The 27,948-nt window shown below is 38.4% G+C and overlaps 1 protein-coding gene across 2 annotated transcripts; it reads left to right on the forward strand.

Annotated features, from left to right (window-relative positions):
• Positions 1 to 262: 262 nt before the first annotated feature.
• mapkapk2a (MAPK activated protein kinase 2a) lies at positions 263 to 27,387 on the forward strand. 2 transcript variants are annotated; one of them, XM_026348232.1, is made up of 10 exons: positions 263 to 1,031; positions 17,877 to 18,016; positions 22,006 to 22,070; positions 22,239 to 22,318; positions 22,608 to 22,734; positions 22,871 to 22,946; positions 23,040 to 23,164; positions 25,105 to 25,190; positions 25,294 to 25,374; positions 25,570 to 27,387. In XM_026348232.1, the coding sequence occupies exons 1-10, from the start codon at positions 792 to 794 to the stop codon at positions 25,717 to 25,719; spliced, it is 1,170 nt and encodes a 389-aa protein (XP_026204017.1). In that variant the 5' UTR covers positions 263 to 791; the 3' UTR covers positions 25,720 to 27,387. The 2 variants fall into 2 exon arrangements, with proteins under 2 accessions (XP_026204017.1, XP_026204018.1); XM_026348233.1 differs by having other exon boundaries at positions 25,297 to 25,374.
• Positions 27,388 to 27,948: the final 561 nt, after the last annotated feature.

Consider the following 27,948-nt stretch of genomic DNA (forward strand, 5'->3'; position numbering starts at 1 on the left):
TTAACCGTAGAGGATTTCCCTGTGAAATCAGAGAAGTGGGCTAGAAATATAAAGCAGCAAGAAAAGAAAACACAACAGTACTGAGCAACTGCCTCCTGTTTGTAGGCGCAACAGTAGCTTGAAGGAAAACAAGCAGCAATATGTTATTAGAGAGTCTTAACCCTCGCGTGTGCTCTGACCCGGCACTCACCTCGTCCTCTTACATAAAGCGCGCTTCTCCTTTAAGGCTGAAAAAGCCCCGGGTGACGTCAGCGGCAGACGCAGCCCTGGCTGGGTGTCCGTCCGTCGGAGGGTGAAGTGTGTCTGTCGCGCTGCTGGTCTCGGAGTTTCCCCCCCTCACTGTTGTCTGTCTTTCGTTCAGTGTTTCTGTCGCTTGTTTAACTCCACTCGCGACTTTGGACGGTATTAATTCACGAACTCAGCGCTGTGGCCGGTTTACGGGATGTTTTAGAAAAGTTCCTGAAGTGTTCTTTGAGAAACCGGTGGACGGCGGACACCACCGGAGATGGAGAAGCTAACTGATAGCTGACTCGTTAGCCGAGGATCTCAGGTCAAGAATAGGATCGAGCTAGCATGCTAGCATTCAGCTAATTTAGCATTTTTTCGGCTAACCGAGTGACTTTGTTAACCTGTAACGTCGGAAGTACTGGCGGCTATCCCTGGGGCCTGGCTGCTACACGGAGAGGTTTGTCAGAGACCAGCTAACCCAGGAAGAAGACTCGGTCTGTGTTATAAGGAAAAGGCAGCGGAGGACTGTTAAGAGGTGGCGGTTCATCTCTCACACCAAGAACATGTTGTCCAACGCACAGAACCAGCCACTGTTTCCCAACCCGGCGGGGCAGCAGAACCCGGCCGGGCAGCAGAACCCCGCCGGCCAGTTTTTACCCTTCCACGCCAGACCCACCTTACAGATCAAGAAAAACGCCATAACAGACGACTACAAGGTGACCAGCCAGGTGCTGGGGCTGGGCATTAATGGCAAGGTGCTTGAAATCTTCCAAAAGAAGACCGGAGACAAGTACGCGCTGAAGGTAGGTCCCTTACACTTGACCAGTAAACTGGGGGGTGATCAGCAGTGAGGAGTCGGTGAAGGACTGAGCCAGAAAATGTGGCTGCCCTGGATCCCAAGTGTGCCCCATTGTTGTTAATAGAGTGGTGAAGTTCAGTGTCCAGCTGTGGCCAATGTTTATGCATCAGTCCTCTAGTATGTAACACCATTCAAGGCTGTAGACATCACCAACAACTTCTGGAAAATGTGATATGCTTCTCTTTTCTTTCCTTTTTTTTTTACAAAATACTAAAATATTGCTTTATCATTCATATAGGATAAAGAGATTTCACAATTTTCAAGTTTAGCTTCATACTGTTTTATATATGAACAGTGTATTAAATTCACAACAGGTACATTACCTTCTCAGCTGCGATGTGTTGCCCCTGTTGCCACAGGTCTCGCAGAGATTTGTGAAGAGTCCAGATCTGCACTGAGCACGCTTTGTGATGTTTACATGGTTTCTCAATCTGTTCAAGCATTCCTCCATTATGTGCCGTAACCGTTTTGCTTATTATCAACATCCACCATTTATTGCGATAAGATAAAACTCTTACAGGCAAATGTTTGATTGATTCTGTTAGGCCTCCGTTTGTGGCCTTATTTTAAGTATCTGGAAATTAGGAAAGACAGTGAAGGCTGTAAAGTAACACTGCAGTGTAAGGAGTGTTTCGGTATTGGTCAATGATTGATTGAAGACAAACGTCTCAACAACTGTTCACACACAGGTGACTGAAACATGACCGAGTAAAACCCTGTATTACTGGGTTTTAATTCTGATTTCCTCATCATAGAAGGGACTGTGGTGTGAAGTTTGTTCGAATAGGTAAATCTTCCCCACAGCCTTGGAACATCTGTTTAAACTATAATTCAGTCTAAATAACCATGTTATGGCTTTCTGTGTGTTAAACATAGAGTAAACATGTATTATTCTTGTGTTGTATGTAGGTGACCCATTCATAAGTAGTGTCAATCAGAAAATCACATTACATTTTAAATTAAGTTGTAATATTGTGTCAGGTGTATTTTAGTGATTGAAATTTATTTGACAAGCATTCCTGCTTAAGTCTAGTGCTGTGCAGTAAAACAATCATGGGAAAAAAGAGGACTGGTAAATAATTTATGATAAATGTAGATCTTCTGCATTTGGGTCAACTCTTTAAAAAAACAAAACACACTTTAAAAAAACAAAACACACACAGACATATTGTTGGAAATACAAACGTCAACAACCGTGACAAGTCAAATTTATGCAAAAAAATAGGAAATTGTGGAGAAGAGGGGTAACACAACACAGGAGATTTGGAAATGGTTTAGATTTCAAAACCTGTATAAACAGTAGGTAAATATATTTGCATTAATTGTAATGTCATAATATAAATTCAATTGTCATTGGATTCCATCCCCAGTCAGGTACAGACCACGATCTCTGCTGATGGTGACAAGAGATAATAACCTTGGAAAATGTGAATTAATCCACATTAATCATTAATCATCGCATAGTTGATTCTGCTATCGCTAGTGTACTGACAAACTTTAATAATGTCACGGTTACACTATGTCAAGAAAGGGGATGCTTATCCAAATTTCAGTAGCAACATTTACCCTGTCCTAATAGTCATGTTAATCAGCTTCCTTATGATTCCAATCTTTTGAAACAACCCAAACTGATATCACAGATTATCTAGCTTGTGTGTTAAAAAAAAACAAAAACAAAAATAAGTTTAAATGAAGCAGTTTCATTTTTACTGATAATTTAGCAGTAATCCTGTTGCTGGTAAAAATTTCAAACATTAGCTCAGATCAGCTCTTGTTAGCTAAAGCCAAATGAAACATGGCCTTGTCAGACTTCAATTCAACACCACTCAAACATTTGACCAGATATTGTATGTGAGTTAGGAGGTATTACACTCTACACCTCTAAAGAGTGTTTTTCCTCTGCAATTCCACAAACTCTCAACTGAGTGAGACATCTTCTCTTGTAAAACCACCAGTGGCTCTACTATTAAAATCTCACAGAAAAAATGTTTAGAACCATGTCAGGAAATGAAGATGGACTTTTGGTTCTGAAGCCAGACTTTCGTTGTTTAGAGCAAGTAGCTGTAAATCAGTATGCTGTTGATGTAATGCATTAAAATACCATACATTTCATAATCTTCTGTTAGGCAAAGGTCTACAGTACAGTGAGTCAATACCACGAGTATGATCAAATTCAATGGGAAACACTGCTTAACATAGGCACTAATTAGGAAATATATATTCTTGGTGTAAATCATAAACTCTTCCAAGACTCTGTCTAAAAAGCTGTGTGTAATGTATTTGTAGAGCTACATAGTGTGAATACAGTTCAGTCAGAGATGGAGATTTTTAGGGAAACAAGGAATTTATAGTTAAATCACATGCAATATAAATGAATGTGACTTTTATTACAGTATGCCAAAATGAAATGGTAACAATGACAGCGAGTTTAACTAAACCCAGACATGCACTGGAAACATGGACTTACCTACATATACCCAGAGGAGCTACACGTGAGAATGCAAATGTCCGAAGCAGTTGGTTTGGACATTAAACATACTTTACCCTCTGAGCTCCCATGTACAAAGTTCATGTAATATTCAATTGAGCCCATGTGTGTATACAGCAGATAAAGGTGCCAGTAATGCACCGCTGGCATGCTGACAAAACTGTGATTTCTGCAGTTTGTGTCATGCCATGGCTTCTGCGTGCTCTCCAGGCACCATCCCTTGGCAGAATCAAACGGAGTATTAGTAGTAAGCAAGAATAAGGCTGACACAGACAGACTCCTGTTGTGTGCCGTACGTGAGAAAGAAAAACTCCAAACAGTGTCCAGACCTGATTCTCTGGACATTGTGAGTCTATTATGTAAGAGCAGAACAGATCGTCATGACATCACTAATAAAATGCAGTACAGAAAACGGATCACAAGACAAGGACTAATAAGTTTTATTTTGAGGTTTAGTAGTTACTAAATCACATAAAACAAACTTCACAAGAAATCAGTATTGTTCAACTATAGTTCTCAGTCATTATCATAAAAAAATGTTTGTGTGGCTTCAGTGGAAATGTTGCTATTGATTAAAAAGATAAAAAGCAATAAAAGCTGATGGAGACAGATTTCTCAAAGGCACATAAATATGTGGGTTTAATGTTTCAGTATTTGTGGTTCCGAACAGGTCATCTGTGAGGGTATCTGTGAGCTTCCTCTCTGATGTCAGAGCTGGAAATAGCCCGTGTAAGATAACTGCATATGTAAAAAAAAACACACACACACACACACACACACACACACACACACACACACTTGATTTAAAGGCCACTCAGTAGTAAGTTATGCAAGTGAACATGTTTCAGTCCCTGTGTCTTTGACATGTAATATAAAAGCTTCAGTGATATCTTCTCAAGCTGTTGTAAGACTGTAACCAAACACATTGACGTTTTCATTGAATGAACTAATGCCCTTGTTCCCTCCACTGACGTCAGCTGAGTCAGCCCTATCTCATCTGTCGTAATAGGTCGATGTTCTATGCCAAGACCAGCTTGGCCCAAGGTGACATCACCTTGTAAAACTTTATCCTGTCTCTTCAACCAACTTTGCAATGGCAGAGAAGTAAACATGGTAAATCTAAAATAAATAAATAAAAATAGATTTTACTACTTTGTAATACACTATACGTAATGTAATTTGTATTTTTTTTTTTTAAATCAATCGCTTTTACTTTGTTGTTTCTGTCTAGGAGAAAGCTGTGTACCCATGTTAATGGATTTGCCTTTAAGTGTCCTGACGCACACACACACTCTCACAGGGTGTGAAGCATCCGCAGATATCATCTTACAGTGACTATGTTTATATGCACATACAATGGTGCAAAAAATCAGGTTAAGGCCACATTCTGACTGAAAAAAACACCATTTAACTATTGTTTGTGTGGTTACAGCTTATGGATAAGAAAATGGCATTATTACTCAAAGTGAAGATGGAAAACACAGCAAGATTTTACAAATTTGGAAAGTCACTTTAGACCTCAAGATCCCGTCATGTGTCTTAAGGTTATTTTACTGTTGAAATACTCCTATTGACAATCGTCCATCAAGTAAGGCAAACAGGTTTGTTGTTAGTGCGATGGGAAGGATATCTGGTCATTGCAAAAATCTGGCATTAACTAGTTTAGTAATAGAAGGCATTTAACAGACCAAGATATTGCAACAAACAAACAAACTGCATGCTGCACTTTTAGTCTTTGTTAGAGAGTAGGGATTCACTGCTGACTCATTAAACTTTAATAGTGTTTTGTCTGGAAAATAACTCGGTGACATGTGTATCATTAAGGTAATATAAATATAAACAGAATGACTAAATATTTTGGCCACATTTCACGTCATTTAATTTGGCCTTCCTGAAATTTCAAAAGATGTTAAAGTCTGCAGCGAAGTGAACCAACCTGTTTGGAGTTGGCTGAGAAAAGAAGAACTGAAACTTTTTTTTGTTAAAGGCTTTGGATTTCCTCTTCAACTGCTGTAGAGCAGAATAATCTAGACCTTTTGTTAAATGGTGTATTTAAAAACTGTTGTCTTCCCAGAGACACTTAACATCCACACACCATAAATCTTTCAGAATTTGATATTTACACTGCCTGATTAAAGGTTAACACAGATAGAGGAAGAGCTTGGCATAGTTCAGTTTTTTAGATGGTGAGAGAAAGGAAGGAAAAGAGGGAGGGGGGGAGGAAGGAAGAGGTTTTCTGGTAGCTCTCTTTGAGTTGTTTCCCCACCCCTTCTGTCTAACGGTTCCCTTATGAGCATGGCATCTCTAAGTCTTTTGTTTATTTGAGGAAGAGTACCTACATATTATTCCACTATTACCCGTTTGGGCAAAAATTTAAATCCAGTGTAAAATTTAATTAAAAATTTAAATTAGTGTAAAATGTTTTTTTATCATCAGTTATTTTGCTGTATTGTGGGAAATGAGTTTTGCCTCAGCAATGTAGTCTCTGTGACCTGAACCTTCACTGGTCATCTCCAAAATACTAGTAGTACTAGTTACAGCTTTAGGTTCAAGGCATAACGTTTTTCTGTATTCACACAAAGGTGAATGTCATATCTGTTAGTGGTGAAGGATATTTTGAGCTTGCCAAGGGACACAAAAATTTAAAGTAGTAGTTGCACTTCATCTTCTCATCGTACTCCAAATGTTGCTCTTAATAGTAATTTCGGACAGTTTTTCTACTCTGAATCAAAATACTTGAAGTATTGAAGTAAGTGTTGCTTCTGTAAAAGGGAGTTGGAACTGTCATATGACAGGGGCTCACTGGGCCTTAAGCTCACCCTCTGCTCTCTTCATGTTTTGTGTGGGGAAGATTAGTTTGTCTCTGGTAAAAGCAAAGATCTCATCTTGTTCATTGTAGCAACCTTACAAAAAGTGCACTCCAGTGTGGTTTAAGTGGCTTGATAACACCAGTACTCAGTCTTAATAAGACAGTGTTTAGGTTAGTGGTCGCTGTTTTGCTTCCACCATGCAAGTGGGCTAGAGTGGACTTTGTTGTCCCTCAAACACTGCTCTGTTTCCATTTCCAAAATTGGAAAAAAGAATATCCATACAACAAAATGATATGGAGATATAGATACAGCTATACACACTATATGGCTATAAATAAAAAAAAACACAAGTCTTTTATTTAGTTTTCAAAAGGTCTGTTGTCTTTTCCAGTTGTCGACTTGACTGTATTTTCTTTAAGCTGGCTATAACGCGGCACTTAATGGAGGGATCTGTAGTATAGCCTGTGCTTGTTAAGTCAGACTTGTTTTTCTATGTTACAGCCAACATCGATAAATCACTAAATGCAATAACGTCTTTTTTTCTTTTCTCTCATTGATGTGATAATGTTTGACAGTTGTCACAAACAGATTAGCTGAAGTACAGACTCCTCTGGTAAACATTGACCATAGTGTTGTAAGCTCCTCTGACTTATATTACTTAGTAGTTTAAGCCCAGTGCATTGGCCTTGTCTTTTTCTGTTGTCTCCATTTCTGTTGAGGAAAGTGTTTTTGGAAGGATGTGGTATTGTGGTGGAGATAGGTGGACCTAAGCCAAATGGTCTGTGATACAGAGTAATTTCCAAGCTGATGCAACACTTGTGAACACTGAAAAACTACTTGTTTTTGAATGGTTGTAAATACACTGGCAAGAAAAAGTAAGTAAAGTCAACTTGGTTGACTTACTCAAAAGTCAGTTATTATTTCTAAGGGGTCACATACTTTTTCCAGGTTTTTATGGTTGTTCTCAATAAAGACATCAAAGAACAGAATTTTTTTGTGGTATTATTTTAGGCACATATCTGTTAATACTCTTAAACGTCAGATCACATTTTATGACAAATGAATACAGAAAACCATGAAATTCCAAATGGTTCACATACTTTTTCTACTTGCACTGAGGTTTTTATGGTTCTCAATAAAAGAAATCAAAGAAAAGACTTTTTTGTGTTATTATTTTAGGCGCGTTATATCTGTTAATACTTTTGACTTGGATGAAGGTCGGATCACATTTTATGACAAATCAATACAGAAAACCATGAAATTCCAAAAGGTTCACATACTTTTTCTTGCCACTGTACTTCCTTAATGAGCTCTAAATGGATATTACTTTAAAGCTTATTATTATTTTTTTTTATCTGTGCAGAACCTATTCCCCTCAAATTGTTCTTTGTGTCCATTTTGTTTCTGCTTGTGTCTTGTGATCAATTCTTAATAAGGAAACAAAGTGGTTAAATAGTGCTGAGTGGTGTTAACGGGAAAGGGAAGTGAGTCTTTCTCTTTTCATGAGTTCATTCATTCAGCATTGTACAAGCTCTGTTGCTCTCGTAAGAAGATTAGCCAAAAGACTATATATGAAAAGATCACAATTTAGATTTTATTTATTTTTTCAACATTGAAATTAAGATTATTTAATAATTGATTCGGATTACCTCTGAAACTTCATCCATTTGTTGAACTTTTTTTTTTTTAACAGTGGATTTTCCTAAGCTTTAAATAGCCTATAATTAAGGTAAATAAATGTAAAACGGTGTGCTTGAATTTCACATTAGCTACAGTAGAGATCTTTTAGGTGTAGCATGGCAGGAATGTGTTTGCTTACTGCCTTTTATCTCATTAATCAGGAGAGACAGCAGCGACAGATTAAACTTAAGAAAAGGGAAAACGCATATCTATTGGAAAACAAGCTTCAATCCCCCAGAATTTCCTCCTGAGACTTGGAATTGAAGTTTCACCATAAGTGATCACATGGTGAGCGACAGAAACTGGTGACTTTAATAAAATAGACACAGGGTTCAAAATGAGTTCACACACAAAAGTCTTTGTTCACCATACAACAACCAGTTCTGCTGCAGTTTTCAGATGAAAGTCATCTGTATGTGTGATAATTGTGCCAGAATAACTATCCCTCAAAAACACGAATCTGCACACTGTTTTGTTTAGGTTGTGAAATCTGTTAGGAATCACCATTGTAATTTCGTTGGTCAGCTCTTTGGACGCTTCTGCATTCAAAGAGCTGACCAGTTATTACAGAGCTGTGAAGCTCAATAATTGACAAATTATATCTTGTTTGTTTAACAGAACAAAAATGAAAGTGTAAAATGTCACGTAATGTTCTTTTATGGGGTGGTATGTGCCAGACCAAGTTTTGACAGGGAACTTCCTCATGGCTTCTACCAAACACACATTTTAGTACAGTTGCCTGGCAACTGGTTGTTATTAGGCATCCCTAGTTTTATTTAATTTATCTGCCTGAAAACATGTTGTACTGTGTATATTTACTCATACACAGATGGCTATCTGAAGGGGCAAATCACTGGCTGACAATCTTAACTTCCTGTCATTTGGCAGAGCGGTTAACAAACTAAAAACACAAGTCTATCTGCATTAACCAGTATGTTACTACAGTAGACAAGTCACAAGTATAATCCATTGAAGCAGGTGCAGATTCTGGGGTCAAAGGAAGAGATGGAGATCAAAATATAGCAAATGTCTCTAGTCTCACGTTCTTTTCTTTAGCAAAACTTGTTTTCTATCTCTGTCTTTGTTGTTCCTCTTACAAGACTCAACTCTGTTTTTTTATTTATTTATTTTATTGTTTCCACCTAGGTCTTCCAGCATGTATCAGGAAGTGAGACAGCTGCCTCTGTGTGTCTGACAGATGTAGTCCTCTCACTTCCTTATTTTTTTTATGAATGTCTCTCACTCTCTGTCCCTCTGTACTAGGACACTTGCAAACCAGTTTATCTGTATCGGGGAGCAGCATGGTCAGAGGCTTTATTTTGACTGATAGCTTCAGAACAGTAGCCACATACGTAGGTGTGATTAGAATTAATGACTTTACTCTTGTTGTGTTAGTGGCACAAGCAGCTGTATAGTCTTCACTGTGTGTGGAGCTAAGTGTTTATCGCTCTCTTTTTTTTCATGATGATCCATCATACAGCATTTATTCAGAACAAACTTGTCACTAAATATTTCTTTTTATGCATATGGGTCTTTATCTACTTTGTGCACCAGTAGGTGATTTCACACCCATTGCCATCCACTTTTATTTTGGCATAGTCTTTTTATGCAGCTCTAAAATTTGTTTTTGAAACAAATTTATAGGGCAGCTATGTGTGCTGGTTTGAGGCCTAGCAGATGTCTTTAATCAGATGATGTCCTTTGACAAACATGTTTGCGACTTCACTGAGTGGTCAATGAATGAGCCACACACATATAGAATCACCTCTTATGGTAGGTTGTTGTTTAACCCTTTTTGTCAGACTAAGAGGCTTTTCTGATTGAGTCAGGCTTAACCTGTCACCCATCTATAATCTCTTTCCTCCACAGAATTTCCCTGCTCTATCACTGTTAGTGTGATTTTTCTGGTTTCACCATATAAACCTTAGGTGCTTACTTGGCACATGAGTGCAAGTGGAGGATGGGTTCTCCACTTGCTGAAAATTTCTCTTTCAGCTTACCCCCACCCACCTCCCACTGTCCTGCCCTGGGCTTGAGGGCTTTTGTGTTGTCTAAAGAAAGTGTATTGTGTGTCCATCTGTCCTGTCATCTCCCTTCTTCTCTGCAAGCTTCACTGTTTAGCCTCAAAGGGCCAACACCAGATGGGGGGGCTTTGCAGTCACACAAACACCAGCAGAGAGGTGACGGTTGTGTTCTCATGTGCATACATATACAATTGCGCATTTGTTAATAAGATGGTGTGAAATCTTTGTTTGTTGGAAGGATGTTTGCTATATTTAGATGTGCTAATATTATTTTGGGGGGCATGACGTTAACCATGGTTCCTCTTTGACAGTTGCATGTCAGAGCATTGACAGTAATACAGTAATTTCAAAACCTAAACTGCCCTGTGTGTAACAGAGAAATTCCAATAAATACATGACCTCCTGATGTGTTAGTAATGTACACTGCACAGACCTCTATGTGCTAGCCAGAGGTGCGCTGACTGCTATTAGGTATCGGGATGAGATCCTCAGACCATATGCTGGTGCAGTGGGCCCTGGGTTCCTTCTGTTGCATGACAATGCTAAGTCTCATTTGGCTTAAGTGTATCAGCATGTCCTGCATGATGAAGGCATTGATGCTATGCACTGGCCTGCTTGTTCCCCAGACCTGAGTCCAATCGCGCACCTCTGGGACATAATGTCTTCCATTCCATCCACAGATGCCATATTGCACACTGTCCAAAAGTTGACTAATGCCCTTATCCAGGTCTGGGAGGAGATTCCTCAGGAGAACATCTGTCGTCTCCTCAGGATCATGCTCAGACATAGTAGGGAGTGCATACCGGCATGTGGAGGCCGCACACACTACTGAGCCTCATTTTTAATTGTTTTGGGGAATTTCCACAGAAGTTGGATGAGCCTGTGATCTGACTTTTCCACTTTTATTTTGAGTAGGATTCCGAATCCAGACCTCCATGGGATCATAATTTAGATTTACATTGATTATTTTTATGTTATTTTGTTCTCAACACATTCCACTATGAAATGAACAAAGATTTTTAACTGGAAGATTTCATTCATCGAGATCTAGGATGTTGATTTAGTGTTTTATGACATTAATTAATGAATTGAGTTTTTTCTCCATCTCATCTGCCTTTGCGGCCCATCATCCTACATACACACACTTCCAGATGCAGGGAGGCTCTTTTGAGTACTAGTGCTTCAGTTGTCTGTGGCAGTATGCTTTGAGTTAGTGGAGATAACCTAACTGTAAACTTAGAAATTGTTGTTAAATTTAATCTTTGATCTGTTGACCACATTGTGATCCATTGGAGAGTAATGCAGATTTGCGAGGCTATATGTCGGTTTGGGAGACTGACATTACTTTCACTGGCCGCAGTGAACAATTTAAATCATGACGGGACCAATGCTACTGTCAAATATGTCATTTGAAACTGGTCTATTACAGAGGCACAAATAACATGAATGTAAATGGAGCATTATTTGAAAGATGCAACAAAATCTGGACCACTTGTGTGCTGAAAGCATAATGGAGATGGCTATTAAAGTAGAGTTTTTTTGTTTGTTTGTTTCTTATCAGATAAGATAAGAAAACCTTTATTTGTCCCACAATGGGGAAATTGCGTTCTTGCAACAGCAAAGTACAAGTTATTTAAATGTGGCTGCAAAGTGAACAAGAGAAGTTCACTTTTACCAGAGGATGTTGACTGACTACAATTTCTTGCCCACAACATAAAGAGTGTAGAGGATAAACATAAGGCTTAGTGAACTTTCAATATGATTATGATTTATTTGCCAACTACCATGCCTTGTTTTATTATTTAATTCAGCTTGTTTTGTTCCCCATGCCTCAGAATAACACAACCAAAGCTCTGTAGTTGAAAAAGGTTCAGCAGTGGATTTAAGTGGCTAAATTCAACATTATTATTGTTTTATTATTATTCATCTTTATCACTGTATACAAACTCTTGTATCTAGTAAAAACCATTGTCTGTGTGTAAAACTCATTCTGATAGCATTGATGGTCATCTTTGTCATTTTGACTTGTTATAGCAACAAAAACCACAGGTGAAAGAGATTTTATAAACAATGGTCCAGAGTCATAAGTGTTTAAGTAATAGTGGTGACAAAGCATAGCAGTAACTTAAACCTGAACAATTAAATGTGCCAACGCAATCTATTTATTACTTCCAGGTAATGCATCTCTCGGATGCATTTCTGGTTATCTGTGGAAAAAGGTCTAATATTAAAGATCTATTATATAAGTAATACTATTTCCAAACTTTATCAGCTTTTGCCATTTTGGGTCTTGCACAGTTCAGATTCTTTGATATTAAAAATGTTCAAATTAAAGATGGAATGAGAGATCTACATTGACGTCACAGGAACCATAGAGCACACTGTGAAGGTACTCCCTGCTCTGTGAAAGTACTCCCTTCACAGAGCACAGTGCTTACTTGCTCTAACCAGAATAGAAACAGTTTATGGCCCCAGTACATAACTGAGCAAGACAACAAATACATTGTCATCTAGTTTGAGAAACAAATGCCACAGGTCCTCAACTTGCAGCTTCATTGAATAGTGCAATGACCAAACCTATTATTGGCAGAAAGGAACAAAAGGCTGGACTAACCTTTGCTGAGGAGCATGTTGTGTGGACAGAGGAGGATTTGTCCAAATTTCGCTTTAGTAACAAAAGCAAGTTTAATTTATTTGGTTCCGATGGGAAACATTATGTTTGTCATAGAACTGGGCAAAAACTGAACCCAAATTTTCTAAAGAAGTCAGTGAAAGGTGGAGGAAGACATGTCAAGGTTAGGGGAATGTTTTCTGCAGCAGGAGTTGGACCTCTTATGCTACATGGCAGAGTAAATACAAATATTTATCAGAAACTTCTTAAACTTAACATGCCGTTCCTGCATTTATCATACAATCAGTCAACAATTTTCATGCATGACAGTGCCCCCTATCACACAGCCAGGCAGGTAAAGCAGTTCCTTGAAACTGAAAACGTTGAATAATGAAATGGCCAGCCCAGAGTCCTGATCTAAAACCAACAGAAAACCTCTGGAAAATCCTTGGCAACATAGCCAAGAAACCCACAACAGTCACAGAACTGTGCAAGAAGTGTGGACCGAAATCTCTCCAGAGCAGGGAAAGTAGTAATATCCCCTGGCAGGTATGCAGAAGTCTTTCAAAGCAAAGCCCTGTACACATCCTACAAAATGTTTTTTTTTTTCCTACTTTTTTTTGTTGAAGTGCTTTGGTTATTTTGTAAAACACTGTTCTAGTAGCACAGCCATATATTACAACAACAAAAATTCCAAATATTGAGCAATCACTGTCTGTCTGGAAATTCTGATCTCCAGTGTATATACGTTGCCTGCAAAAGATTAGCAGTGAATAAACTGTTACCAGTTTTACACATTTTAGAAATAATTTGGACTCAAACACGGTTGATGCATGTAGAGTAGAACATGGTCATAAACTATTATGTTCACAGATACAGTTTCCTGCATCAATGTGTGGGTGATAAGAAGCTGGAGGAGAACCGCTACTCAGACTGCTACTATATGCAGCTGTGCAGCAGGAAGGAATTGTTGCCTTCATCCAACCAGTTGCACATCGGTGCTTTGAGTCCCCCCAATTCTGCATTGGAGTGTTATGTCTGCTCTGTGTTGGTGTCCACAGGTTCATGTGTCTGTTTTAATTTTGCTGTGAAGCAGGAACTAAAACCCACCCTTGTTTGTTCTGTCCCAGAGGGTGGTTGAACTGTGCTGTGGCATAAAGCACAACTCCAGTGTAGCTCTTCCTTTTAACAATGACAGACATTTTTTGGCTGCTCACTCAGTCCTCAGATCCTCGTTTCTCACCTTTTAATATGAATTTTGTAACTTGCCAATACATGAATTTAATAGCTTGAGTAAGACTTGAATCATCTTGCCTGTCCTGTTTGTCCTGTCTGTCTTAACTTAACTTGCTTTCCTTTGGTCTATTAGTTCGTTAAGTTTGGGAATGGTTACCTTCTTAGGTTGTTTGCTTCAAATTGATTTATAAGGTCACATAAAGAATGTGGTCAGAGTATTGTTTCACTTTTCCGTATTGCTAACATGCCAATATGCTCAAAGTCGATGCTGTTTATAGGATAACATAATAAATAATAATGTATATAATCCCAGTTTCCTCGAGAAGAAAACTCAACACAAAAAACAGACAGCATGGTTAATGTCATTTAGTCTTTGGTGTTGTGCTCAGCACATTCACTGAAAGGAAGCACCCACTCGCTTGCTGTGAATACTCTAGACCAGGGGTCACTAACAAGGCGGACCGCGGTCCGGATCCGGACCCAGAAGCTGAATGCGAGTTAAGCCATCCCATGTGACTTCACTTAGCCAATCGATTTTGTGGATCACAGGCAGTAAATTTACTGACTCAACAGTAGATGAGAGAAAGTTTGAGATTGGAAAGAAATTAATAAACAAAGTCGGTGATAGAGAGGGAGAGATGCAGACGACAGAGAGGAGAGAGGGAGAGATGCAGACGACAGAGAGGAGAGAGCGAGAGATGCAGACGACAGAGAGGAGTGAGGGAGAGATGCAGACGACAGGGAGGAGAAAGTTGATAAAAGGACGATGAGACTGAAAAAGGAAGAGATGAATATAAAAATGTCCAAAAAGAGAAAAGTGGACAGCAAAGAGTTTTTAATCCGGAATAGACAGACTCCTTTCTGGTCATATTACCCCCTGGGAGCACTAAACCAGTGTGTCTGATATGTTCAGAAACTGTGGCTCTTATTAAAAGTGCCAATGTCAAACAGCATTATGAGACAAAACACAAAGCTTGTGAACACACATACCCACTCAAATCTGAAGTCCAATTACAGAAAGTTGCTAGTCTCAGTTTGATATTACATAAGAATAAATTTGTCAAAATGTTTTTGAATTATACTGAATTAATTTGATTTGACAGTCAAGTATTGATTACATGCAGGCTACTTGATAATATATCGCAGTAAATAGTTAGACATTATAATCTTTTGGACCTTTGCTTCCAAAAATATTGTGTAACCGGACCTCTTTAAATTTTAATTGAATACCCCTGCTGTATTTATAGGTGGGCTCACACGGACATTATTTGTACTTTGTGCCAGGGGGCTTGTAGGATAAAGACTATATGCTGAAGCCAATCTCTGAGCTGACTCGCTCCGTGAATCCCTGACACTAAAGTGATCCTTGTAATTTTTACCCTGTAAAATATACAGACAGGCCCTCTGATGTGGTTTGAAGCTAGAAAAGTGAGACATAGGCCTTTGAGCTTAAAGAAAAGTAAAAACAATGGTAATGGTGATAAAATGTTTGGTATGCACTTTTTAAGACACTACTAATCTGTTAGGCAGCAAGAGTGGTTAGAAGAAGGTGCTCAGTTTGAATCTAGGCCGACTGACTGACTTTTCAGTGTGGTGTTTGCATGTTCTCTGGTCTCCGGGTTCCTCCCACAGTCCAAACAAAAGCAGTTCCTCTAAATTTCCTGCAGGTGTGAATTATTTAATTCCTATTATAGGAGACAAACCTGTTGAACTCATTCGCTGTAATCAAAAGGGCTGTCGTCTGATGATGTAAATAATCTAACAGAAACAAACATTACACAGATGAGACTTTGACACTTTTATGATATATTTTGCCTTTCTGGTTTCAGCTAAGGCACTTTGCAGATTGTGCTGTGTTCTGGGTAAAGTGGGTGGAGTGTTTTCAGTGGACTGAGTGAAAGAAAACACAATGATTGGAGTTGGGTAGATTTTTTAAGCCATGTTGTGTTTACATGCTCAACCAGGTTACAATTGTCTTTCTACAGTCACCTGATTTAATGTTGGAGGAAACCTGAACTCTTTAAGTAAGGGTAAAACCTGTCATATCTTCCTCGAGAAGATCCTGATAGATGTTTCTTTTGCCCTTTATATATACAATTTTCTAATTGTGTTTTCCAAGTATGCATGCACATGAAAAAGACCTGAAAGTAATACTGTTAAAGCACAGTGATAGGATTAAAGGAAAGATCATTACACCAGTATTAAAAAATCACTGTCACTAAGAAGCTTTCAGAAATCTAAACAAAACATGTTCCACCTCTAAACATTTGATATTATATGAAGTTTAAACACAGCTTTGCCTACTTTTTTACTGCACTATTTGCCCTTTGGCATCCACTCACACACAAACAAAATCAGAAAACTTTATCAGTAATACAGTTATAAAAGTAATAAATAAAAAGCTTGGAATAGAATAGAAGAAGTCAGAGGCTAAATCTGATTGACCTCTGGCCTGTGGCTTAACAGTAAACTTAACCACATGTGTATGTAAACACCTTGTTTCATTTCCTGTGTAACCTGGTTTTATATGCCTACAAATGGACTAGGAGTCCTGCCCTGCTAGACCAGACAGCAGACTGGATCCTCTGGCTTTCTAAGCTCTTGTTGCCCGTTGGCATGATGCCCACTGTTGTGTTGTGACTGTAGGCAGGGTTGGAATGTAATACACCACGACATGGACAGACGATAGCTCATTGTCAGATATACAAGACTGAATTCTTTCCAGTGAATGATTAAGATATTCTTAGTTTTACATGGGGTTATATTGGATTTCATCTAATTAAATCTGTAAACAAACACAGGTGCTAGATTAGCATTAAATGGTCGTCACTTCATTTTATACATTCATATTTACGCTTTTATCTAAAGCAACTTACAAGTGGGGTACAAAGTACAATGTAAAGGCAAGGTAAGCGTTAGGAGGTCTTGCCTAAGGACCCTTATTGGAGTTAGGCCAGTACAAAATATTATCCAGTACAGAAGTTTATACTTTAGGGAGGTACATTTCTAAAAAAAAATAGGAAATAATGCTTCAGACCTAAGTGTCAGGGAAGTCTAGTAAGGCTACTTTCCCCTGACAAGCTCTAAGGCATTTTTTATACTATTCAAACTGGCAAGGTCATAATACATTAACATGTCCCAAGTAAGTTTTTAAACAAAAAGAATATGTTGTTATTACCTCTTATTGTCTTTGGTTGTGATATGTTGACACACTATCTGGCACTGTTTAAGAAAGAAATGAACATGTGTGAGCTCAAAAATTATATTAATAACATTCACAGCAGCTGTGTGAATGAATTGCCTCAGATGACGTCTTTCATTACCTGCTTGCTCTCTATCATGCCTATAAATGTAATAACACTTCCACAGGAGACAAAAAACAATATACCCACACAGAATTACGTGTTTATATTCAATATGGCCAGCAGTGCATTAGTGAATTAAATTACATCCGACCTTAAGGCCAGAGTCATGCCTTCAGGGTTTCTAGGAGTCCTTGATCCCCAATTTTAAAATGTATCAAAACATTTTTCTGCAACTAAACTTCACAGCTGAACTCCTGGTGTAGGGTTGCAAGTAGGACTGATATTACAGGCATTAATAATGTAGCTAGATACATTTATAATGACTAAAATACCAAATAATTTAAAATGAAGGTGCTATCTTTTAATTGATACAAAGGGGGTGCTATAGTCATACTTGACTGAATTAGTAAAGCAAACAACATATTTCACCTTTTTGTCAGATGATGGCAGCACTCCACTTCAATTATAATGGCACAGTTGGTCTGTAATTGTTTTCATTAAATCATTTGAGTTTTGCATTTTTTACCTGAAAAGAAATTAACAGTTAACATGTAGTGGATTTTATTATTGATCACTTATTTTTTATATTTGAAGCTAATTAGACTCACCCACCCTGTCTCTGGTTTTCTGTTTAGATGCTGCAGGATTGTGCCAAAGCCCGTAGAGAAGTGGAGCTCCACTGGAGGGCATCACCTTGTGCCAACATTGTGCGGATTATTGATGTTTATGAGAACCTTTATCAGAGCAGGAAGTGTCTACTCATTGTCATGGAGTGGTAAGTGTATAGTCTAACTGACACACATCCCTGTAAATAATCTCCACATTTAACCATCTCTATAGTGTTGTCATTATTCTGCCAGACTCTGCAACATATCACTGACAGTTAATGCAGCTGTATTTAGGCTGGTCAGATTTGGCAGGTACGCTCTCTATGAATGTGGAAGTTCAGCACTACAATTATTAAAAAAAAAAAAAAAAAAGAAAGAACGGGAAAATCAAAAACCTATTAATTTAAACTCCAGCAGGCATAAGCCTAATTAATTAAACATTGTGGACATACAGACGTGGAAAGTATGACTTTCCATAACACTTTAGACACAAACTGGTATTTAGAGGACAGTCCCCTTTCTTTGTCGTGCTGTTCAAAATGCACACATAGCCTATTTAAAGATTTAGATTTAATGAAGAAGAGGATGGAGATACAGATGAAGGTGATCCTTGACCCTTTGATTACTTTTGATTCAGTCAACCTCAAAAGTGCTACAAACATCCAAATCTTTGCATCAGTGTTTTAGTTTACTAGAGGCCACTGTAGTAAACGCGTCTTGTTTACTTACATCATATGCTCAGATTAGTCTTTTTGATTTAAATGACCATTTTATTCTAAAAAAAGATTTCCTATAATTACATACATTATCTGATCAATACAGGCTTCTGGGTACTGGTTGATATTTCATTCACTATTTCAGTCTGCACTTCCCAGACATAGGAAGTGGAAGAGTGAGGGTAAAGTTAACATCCTGTCTTAATTTGTAACACTGTTGACATTTGGGCCAGGTCAATTATTGTAAGTCTTTTGTGTATGACCTTAGTAGAAAGTGACCCATTTCTTCTAAATGAGCTTAGTATATTTTCCTCACCTTTGCTTTTCCATCTTACGGCACATTAAACCACTAAACCCCCATTTTGTCACACGTGCACGCACTAGGCCTGTGGTTACCGTTGTGTAGTGTGGAGCTAGTGGACTTGTCTTCCTACACACTCACATGCAAAAGTACATGACTAATTTCCTAGACAAAATGAGCTGTGTATGAAATGCTCAAAAAGAAAAGTAGATTAAGCATTTCCTAGAATATCACACTACATCACAGTGAGATCTAGCTGTCCCTAGCTAGTCTGCTTTCCTTCTGACATGGCAGAGATTGATTCAGTCTGATGACCTATATTGTGCTGTTTATATTTCTGTGTCTTATGTCATTAAACCTTAATTATTTGGAGAATTAAGTGAAAATAAGGGGGCAGCTGCTGATCTGCCCTCTTAAATCTGCTAATACATTATATTGTAATAGGTGTGGACTGCCCAGCTTCTTATGCATTGCAGACTTCTTTTTTGCAAGCACCACTATTTGAGGATGACTGCAGGCAGCCACTGTGACTTTTGGTGTTATATAAAAGACTAAATAATAGGAGTAACTTAACAGAGCCTTACTAAATTTTTTGAGCTCTAGTCTTTATGGCAGAGAAAAAACTATACTAATTTCAGTTAAGATATCAAAGGTAATCATGGGAATCACTATTAACAAGCTACCATGTGAAACTGACAATTAATACTTCCACTTTTCTGATTAGTAAAGTAAATGTAAACTTGTTCAGTAAAAATATAAATAAACAAAAAAAACAGCTGATGTGTTTTAGGGTTTTGTATAAACAGTTCGATATTTCCAGCTCATCCCTGCAAAAGATATATTTCCGCACTGTACATGAGAACGAAAGTAGATTAAAAACTTGTTAGGGTGTAAGTGCTTTTGCTGTGATGGTGTAAGATTTGTACACCTGATTATAAGGTATGAATTCTGCTAGGAAATTCACACCTCATCGTTACACATTTTCAGAAACCCAGGTCAAAGCCAGTTTATCACAAGCCTTGACCATTGTCAAGAGGAAAAAAGACATTTGCACTACTGAGGTGCTCCACCTCCTCACTGCTGGAGGTTTATGACTTTGCAGTTATTTAGTTATTAACCTACAAGCTGCCGTCTATGTCTAAGCAGGCAGAATGTGAATGATTGATTTTGAGAAGTTTGAGAAGTGTGCTGTGGTTTGGCAGGGCGCTGTCTGCTCTCCCGTTAACGCACGCTTGAAGAATCGATCTGCGCTGTCATGCACCTTTAGTCTCTCTCTCACACACACACAAAATTGACATTGATGATTGGACCTGAAACTCAAACAGTCATACTGAGCGAAATGATTAAATGAAACTTATCATAAAGTAAGTTGAGTAGAATTTTCTCATAGCTGGTGCTCAGCTGATTAACAACGAACAAATTGGATTTTTTTGTCCATTTAGACACATTCATTTGCTAATATCGCCAGCTTTCTTTTCCATTACTTGCATGAGTGTAACATACATGTAATTGATTGAGTTGAGAACTACTTAGCTATAGTATGTAATACTTTGATATAAATGCTTAACCATTTCTTTTGGTGCCCTTTGATTTGAACAGCTCCATTAACCAGAGAAGTACAAACATACTTTCATTTACTGAGAAAAATGTAAATGAAACAAGTTCAAATCTTTGGTCTTTTCCATAAAAGCAACTGAGCACAAGGTAATAAGAGCAAATCAAGTTCTGGTGAAATAAGACAGCTGTACAGCTGTGGAAAGAATTGTCTTGATGCTTCCATTAAATCTTTTGTATGGTGGTTGCTGTATTATTTCCAAAACACATTTGATGTCCACTGCTGCTGAAATGTTTGAAATGAAATTAAATGTTTTTTTCTCATCTTCATTTGTGAAAATGAAGATGAGATACTGTATACTGGATATTGCTGAGCAAAAACGTCCTCCAAAGTATAGAGCGCTTTGGGTTTCTTTACTATAAGACATGCCTCCTATCCAGGGTTTCACTCATTCCTCTGAAACTGCCTATCTCAACTGTCATGTTAGGTGCGTTTGCAAGGTCACACCATTATTAGATTTTTCAGTTACATGCAGTGCCTTGGGAAAATGCCTCTCCAAGCGCTGACTGTGGCTTCTCTGTTTCACTGCGCTGCTGATGGAGTGAGCTGCTAGTGGTACCACCAGTGGCAACAAGTGTAGCTCGACAAATATGCAAGATCTGTCTTTTGATCTGTTTCAGATTTACTAAAACCTGAAGACAGCTCATACATGCAACCTCACCTCTCCCAGCTATTAAGTCATTTTGGTGTTACATTGTCGTTATTTCTTATCATGAATTTCATATGAAGTTTGCAATTCATCAGCTATCCACATTTTCACATAGACGCTTTTAACTACAAAGGCAAGTAGTGAGCTTAGTATGCTTACTCCAGCTGGTCAGCACAGTATCGGTATTAGGATGAGGATTATTCTATTTGTTGCTTTAACAGCTGCTGCAGCTGTTAACCTCTACGTTCTTTTTTGTTTTAACTCTGCCGCCAGTCTCTACAGGATCACTGTGTATAGTAGTGTAATGTATGGGATTGTTTATGGTGGGATGTGGAGTGTACCAGAGTTCAAATATTCTTAAGTTGACTTAGGTTGTAATTTATAGTGATTTTGTGTGTATTTGTGTGTGCAATATCCAATATCTATTTGGTATGAGCATTTTCTGTCTTCTGCACACATAAACCTTTGGCAGGGATCCTACATGCAGTTTTATAAACAAGGCCCATGGTCTCTCACTTAGGTTATGTTTGTGTGCAGTCATTCAGTTGATTTAACATAGTGATCACCTACATTGGTCAACCAAAAGACCACAGACACATCTCTAACAGCAAACCAGTCAGAGGAAGAGGAAAAGAAAGCATCCTCTTTGCTTCAGAACTGGCATACTAAACTGTTTAAGACAAGTAGGGCACAACCAGCCTAGATCTTAAATAATGAAACTCAAACAAAACTTGATCACCCAGTGGTTTCTGTATTATTTATTTTAATCGGAGCCTTTCTCTGCTCATTTTAGTTTACTACTGTTATGAAAGGTATCTGCAGAGGCCAATTCAAAACGATGTTGAAAAATGTAAAAAATGTTTTTATATTTTCAGCATGGATGGGGGGGAGCTTTTTAGTCGAATCCAGGACAGGGGAGACCAGGCCTTCACAGAGAGAGGTAACAAGCTTATGTTTACTTAAGCAAAATTGCAATGTCTTATTACATGATTACATGGTACACTGGTTCACATACACCACACCATCCACACAGACACACTCAACTAGCATATACTGACAAATATAAAGAACTCTTTAGTAAACAAATAGCCTTTTTTCTTTAATTCAGAGGCATCTGACATCATGAAGAGCATAGGAGAGGCCATTCAGTTCCTGCATGCAATCAACATTGCACACAGAGATGTCAAGGTTTGTGTCATAACTTTGTGTTATCTCAGAGTTCTTATGCTGGTTTCTCTTTATAATCTGCAACCTTTTCACCTTTTGCTTAAGACGCTCATGAAGAGAAATGCCAATTAGTTAAATTAATTTTTCACTTCCTCCCCCCTTGAAAAGATTATAAAAGTAGATAAGTAATTACATGGATCTTTATTAACTAAACAAAGATGTTGGTTTAAAGGATAACTTCCATAGCTGTGATTAAGTAATGTTATATTAATCTTTTTTTTTCTTTTTCTAAAATGCACTTTCACTCCAGCCAGAGAATTTACTGTATTCCACAAAGAGGCCCAGCGCTCTCCTCAAACTCACAGACTTTGGCTTTGCCAAGGAAACCACCTCACACAACTCCTTAGCTACTCCCTGCTACACACCCTACTATGTCGGTAAGAAACTGTTGTTGTTGCATATAGATAAAATTCTTTCGAGTCTTTGCTAAATATTAAGCAGGAAAATGAGAGCTAACTCTTTGCTCCACCCTTTTCTCAATTACTTTTGTCGTCCCTTCCTTTCTGTCTGCAGCTCCAGAGGTTTTGGGCCCAGAGAAGTATGACAAGTCATGTGACATGTGGTCGTTGGGTGTCATTATGTATATCTTGTAAGTGAATCTTTTGGTTGTCTCGTTTCTTCATCACAAATGGATCCTGGTTGGACACAGCATTTTTATATTGTCATGTGAAACCTTCAACAGGTTGTGTGGGTACCCTCCTTTTTATTCCAACCATGGCTTAGCTATCTCTCCTGGGATGAAGAAGAGGATCAGGATGGGTCAATATGAGTTCCCCAACCCGGAGTGGTCTGATGTATCAGAAGAAGGTAAGCCTATTATAGCCAATTGTAGTTCCTCGTTTATTAAGATGTTTGTGTTTATGGGAACGTGTGTTGAACTAATGAGATAATGCTTTCCTTCTAAATCCGATTAGAGAGAAAGTTAGCACTCCTTTAAAAAGTACTATGTCAATATTCAAGTAGTAGTAGTAGTTAGTAGTAGATAGTTTACCTCTATAGGTTTGTGTCATAACAGAGAAGCACCTTGCTCTGTGTATTGATCTTACAATAAACTACTTTCATATAAGTCAGAAATAATATTTCAGTACAATGTTATTGTTTCACAAACGTCTACAGGCACTCAAAACCTCACCAAAATGTGATGACCAAACGGGTTTTAACTTTCCACTCAAGAAATTGAAACTGATAAAGGTGTTTCACCTATCTTTCACCGTTAGTTAAATTCACTACAATTGAAAGTGATTTTTTGACTTTCTGAGTAATGAATTAGCTTTGAGGAGTAAAGTTTCACTGTGATGATTTTCTCAACTCCTGTATGGCTAAATGTTGGAACAAGAGCCAGATGACTTGTGTTTACTGTAATACATTACACAGGCAGTTCTTTCGGTAGTTTTGTGCTATTGCCGTTTTCACAGTAAAAATGTTCTGCTATGTTGTCAGTGATCAGCAGCAAACCAGACAGTTTAATCCCTCAGTCCATTAAAGGTTAGACAGTGTGTCTCCCCCAGAATGTAGTCTTCTGCCTTTTTTTCTCTCAAATCCCCTCAAATGCAGTACATCCTGAAAGCATTCACAGCGCCTAACTTTTTCCACATTTTGTAATGTTAGTCTTATTCCAAAATGGATTAAATTCAGTATTTTCCTCCAGCATTCTAAAAAATACCCCATAATGTCAAAGTGAAGTTTTATTTTTGAGATTTTTGCAAATATATTAAAAATAAAAATCGATAAAAATCACATGTACATAAGGAGCCCAGCCTTTGCTCAGTACTTTGTTAAACCACTGTTAGCACCAATTACAGCTTCAAGTCTTGTTGAGTATGATGCTTCAAGCTTGTCACACCTATCTTTGGGCAGTACCTCTCATGCTCGGTCAGGTTGGACGGGGAGAGTCGGTGTACAGCCATTTCCAGATCTCTCCAGAGATATTCAATCAGGTTCAAGTCCAGGCTCTTGCTAGACCACTCAAGGATATTCACAGAGATGTCCTGTAGCCACTCCTTTGTTATCTTGGCTGTGTGCTTAGGGTCGTTGTCCCGTTGAAAGATAAACCAGTCTGAGGTCCAGAGCTTTCTGGAACAGGTTTTCATCAGGAATGTCTCTGTACATTTCTGCATTCATCTTTCCCTTGAAACTAACTAGTCTCCTAGTTCCTGCTGCTGAAAAACATCCCAGCAGCATGAACTGCCACCACCGTGCTCACTGATATTGCCCTGGTGAGCGGTGCCTGGGTTCCTCTAGAAGGGATACTTCCCAGATGCTTTTACTAAGGAGTGGTTTCCATCTGGCCACTTTACCGTACAGGCCTGATTGGTGGAGTGCTGCAGAGATGGTGGTTCGTCTAGAACGTTCTCATCATGGTTTTTCACTTTGACATTATGGGGTGTTTAATTACAGAATTATGAGGAAGATAATGAATTTAATCCATTTTGGAATAAGGTTGAATGAAAAGTTAAATGCTGTGAATACTTTCTGGATGCACTGTATAATATACAGTTCATTGGAAGTCCAGTAAGCAAACCTGCATCATTTTATATGTATTCTGTGCAATAGTCAATTGTAATAATAAGGGTTTTATTAGTAGACTAGTTTGTGAGCACCATACTGACCGTATAATGGTCAGTTTTTCCCCTTTTGTTTTCTTCAATACAGCTACACAACCAAAGTTTATATAAGTAATAGTTGTAATAACTATTATTTTACTATTTTAATATATTTTTCACATTGTAAATACTAATTGTTGGCAGCTAAACAGCTGATTAGAACCCTCCTAAAGACTGAGCCGACCCAAAGGATGACCATCACAGAGTTCATGAATCATCCATGGATCAATGTAAGAACATGTCTTCACTTTCATGACTTTAACTCAGTTGCTCTAATATCAATATGGTAAATTAAGATTTAGACTACTGCTTACTGTGTGTTTCTTCCTTAAGCAGTCAATGGAAGTTCCCCAGACCCCGCTTCACACCAGTCGTGTACTAAAGGAGGAGAAGGATGCCTGGGAGGATGTCAAGGTTAGATCTTCTCTTGTTCTTGTTTGCACGAGTTAGGTTTGCTTAAACCATATAGAAACCATTGTTCTGTCTACATGGTAGCTACATAAAATAGATGCTTCATTGGCAAAGCACAGGAATGAAATCAACATGAAAAGACTGTAGACGATTAAGGCAGATGGTGTAATGAGCTTTTTTAATTCTTTCATATTTCAGGAGGAAATGACCAGTGCCTTGGCAACAATGAGGGTTGACTATGAGCAAATCAAGATCAAGACCATTGAGGACTCTAGCAATCCACTGCTAACTAAACGGAGAAAGAAAGCCAACAATGCTGTGGCGAACCCACAGTCAGCAGCCCACTGAAACATACACACATGAACGCACACACATACAAACACAGGTTGTAAAAAGGAAGCAATAATTTGTCGACATGAGTCGCATTGCATGGGTTTTCTCAGTGTTTTATTTTTCATGGCAAATTCTAATGTTTTGTAGGAGTGTTTGTTTTTATTAGTCTATCATTTTAACAAACCCACCTCTGCTCTGGCAGAGAGAATGTTAATCTGTGTTTGTACGTCACCGAAGAGATTATCAATTCTTTAAAAGGGGAGTTGAGGGAATCTGTGAGATCTCTCCTCTCCCTTTTCCCAAATATCAGGTTGTGTACTCGGAGAGGCTTGAACGTTGGAATGGGACACGAAGCCTTAGCATTAGCACTAGTTCTTTTACCCTGCAGCCCTGTTCCAGCTCTAACCCCAAACCCGTGAATGTTAAATCAAATGGCTAAATCCCAAAAATAAAAGTAAGGGGAGGTTTCTTTACGTACATGCAAAGTAAGCAGATGTATTTTGAACTGACGAGTGGAATGTAAAGACTCTGTCCCTGACTGTTGGAATTAGCTAGAAATAGTCGCCCATTTCTGGGACGTGGACTGGGAGCGTCTGTCAGGTTCAGCTTGTCTTTGTGAATGTCGAACAGAGGCCTATGCACTCACACAAGGGCCGTGAGCCATTCAGACAGAGCACCTCGTGGCCCCTCTCTCCTATTTTAATCTACGCTTGTTTTTCAGGTACAGTTTTAGGGCAGAGACCGACGGCATGTTCCAGGACGGAAATTGTCTCCTCTTAGCTTCTGCATGTAGCTCATAGGAGAGTGGGAGCCAACAGATACTGTATTTCTTTTTCATGGATTTTATGAATATTTTAGCATAGGCCTTACTGAGTGTTGCTAAAGCAACAAATGACTTTTATCCCCTACCTACCATTTGGTTAAGGCTTTTACCGATGTTATACTTCAAAATTTATAACAATACCAGATTATATTTCAGGTTAATGCTATGCAGATGTGTTTGTCAGCTTGAAGTACCGCTAGGACCTATTTTTGTTTGTGTTGATTTCTGCTTGCAAATGTGTTGGAGAGATACAGAGCAACAAAAGGGCACCTATGCGCGTGTGTGTGTATGTGCATGCGTGTGAGAAAACAGTAACATGGGAGTAGGGAGTACATGGTTCAGACAGTGGCATTGCCAGTGTTTTCCAGCACATCTCTCCCACACTTTCTGGAGGATACTGGGGAGTAAAAAGTACATAAGAGCTGCTCGTCTTCCCTGAGCAGAATCTGACATACCACCAGCAAGCTGTCATCACATTCAGAGAGGGTGTGATGGTTCCTCTTTAATGTTCAGTTAACACAGCAGGATGCTTCCCAGCACACTTGGGATCATGGGAAATGATTGTGTCAGTTTGTTACTTCACTTTGGAAAAATCACATCCACATTGCCTGTCGCATCACACTTTACAAATCTCTCACTGTAAAAATGTTCATTAAATGTTTGTGACAATGTTTCTTTTTTGTTTTTGTTTTGTTTTTGTTTTTCATCTCTCTCAACACTTTGTAGTGGAAGCACCAATGTGTTTTTTTGTTTTGTTTGTTTGTTTTTATTTCCTGTTAATGAGTCTGTTCCGCTCCACCTGCCGTACTTTTGTCTGCTTCAGCTTTGGATTAAAAAATAAATCACAAAATACAAACTCATGTATGTCTCATTTTCTGAGGATGAAAGATTTTGGAGTGTACATTTTGATAGTGTACAACAAACTGACCAAAAGTTTTACATATCTAGAAATGGTGTTCCTTCAGTGTTATGTTGTACAACGTAGCATGAAATAACTGCAGGGATGAAAACAGGAATATATATTTTTCTATATAACAGGCACATAACACAAAGCAAATGCAAAAACCTATATAAAATGAACTTGAGTGTCAACGCTCCTTTAGGATAGCCGACCTACGTACTATATAACCTCCATTTTTAGAGAATTTTTCAATTCAGTCACATCTTCAGCTATGACTCAGATTGATGGGTTGACTTGGGATTTGTGGCTTTGACACGGAGTGCAAAGAGTCAACTCGTGAATTTTTATCATGCGTGGTGCATGAGTGACTGCTGGAATATACAAATTTGCGTAGCAAAAAAGTGTGGTGGCATTGAGTCAACACAGACATTTGCCAACACTGGGGTGTTTAGAGCAGTTTCCCGCTAGTGCACAAGGTTCTTTCTCTTCAGGTGCAGCTTTGAGTGTGGCGAAACCTACA

Source organism: Anabas testudineus, chromosome 5, assembly GCF_900324465.2.
Source record: "Anabas testudineus chromosome 5, fAnaTes1.2, whole genome shotgun sequence".
Taxonomy (NCBI): domain Eukaryota; kingdom Metazoa; phylum Chordata; class Actinopteri; order Anabantiformes; family Anabantidae; genus Anabas; species Anabas testudineus.

Bases quoted from the DNA above. Each gene is read 5' to 3' on its own strand.
- mapkapk2a (XM_026348232.1), top strand. From the start codon at position 792: ATGTTGTCCAACGCACAGAACCAGCCACTGTTTCCCAACCCGGCGGGG. The intron at 22,735-22,870 runs GTAAGAAACTGT...TTCTGTCTGCAG, and splicing joins CTACACACCCTACTATGTCG to CTCCAGAGGTTTTGGGCCCA. The intron at 23,165-25,104 runs GTAAGCCTATTA...AATTGTTGGCAG, and splicing joins GTCTGATGTATCAGAAGAAG to CTAAACAGCTGATTAGAACC.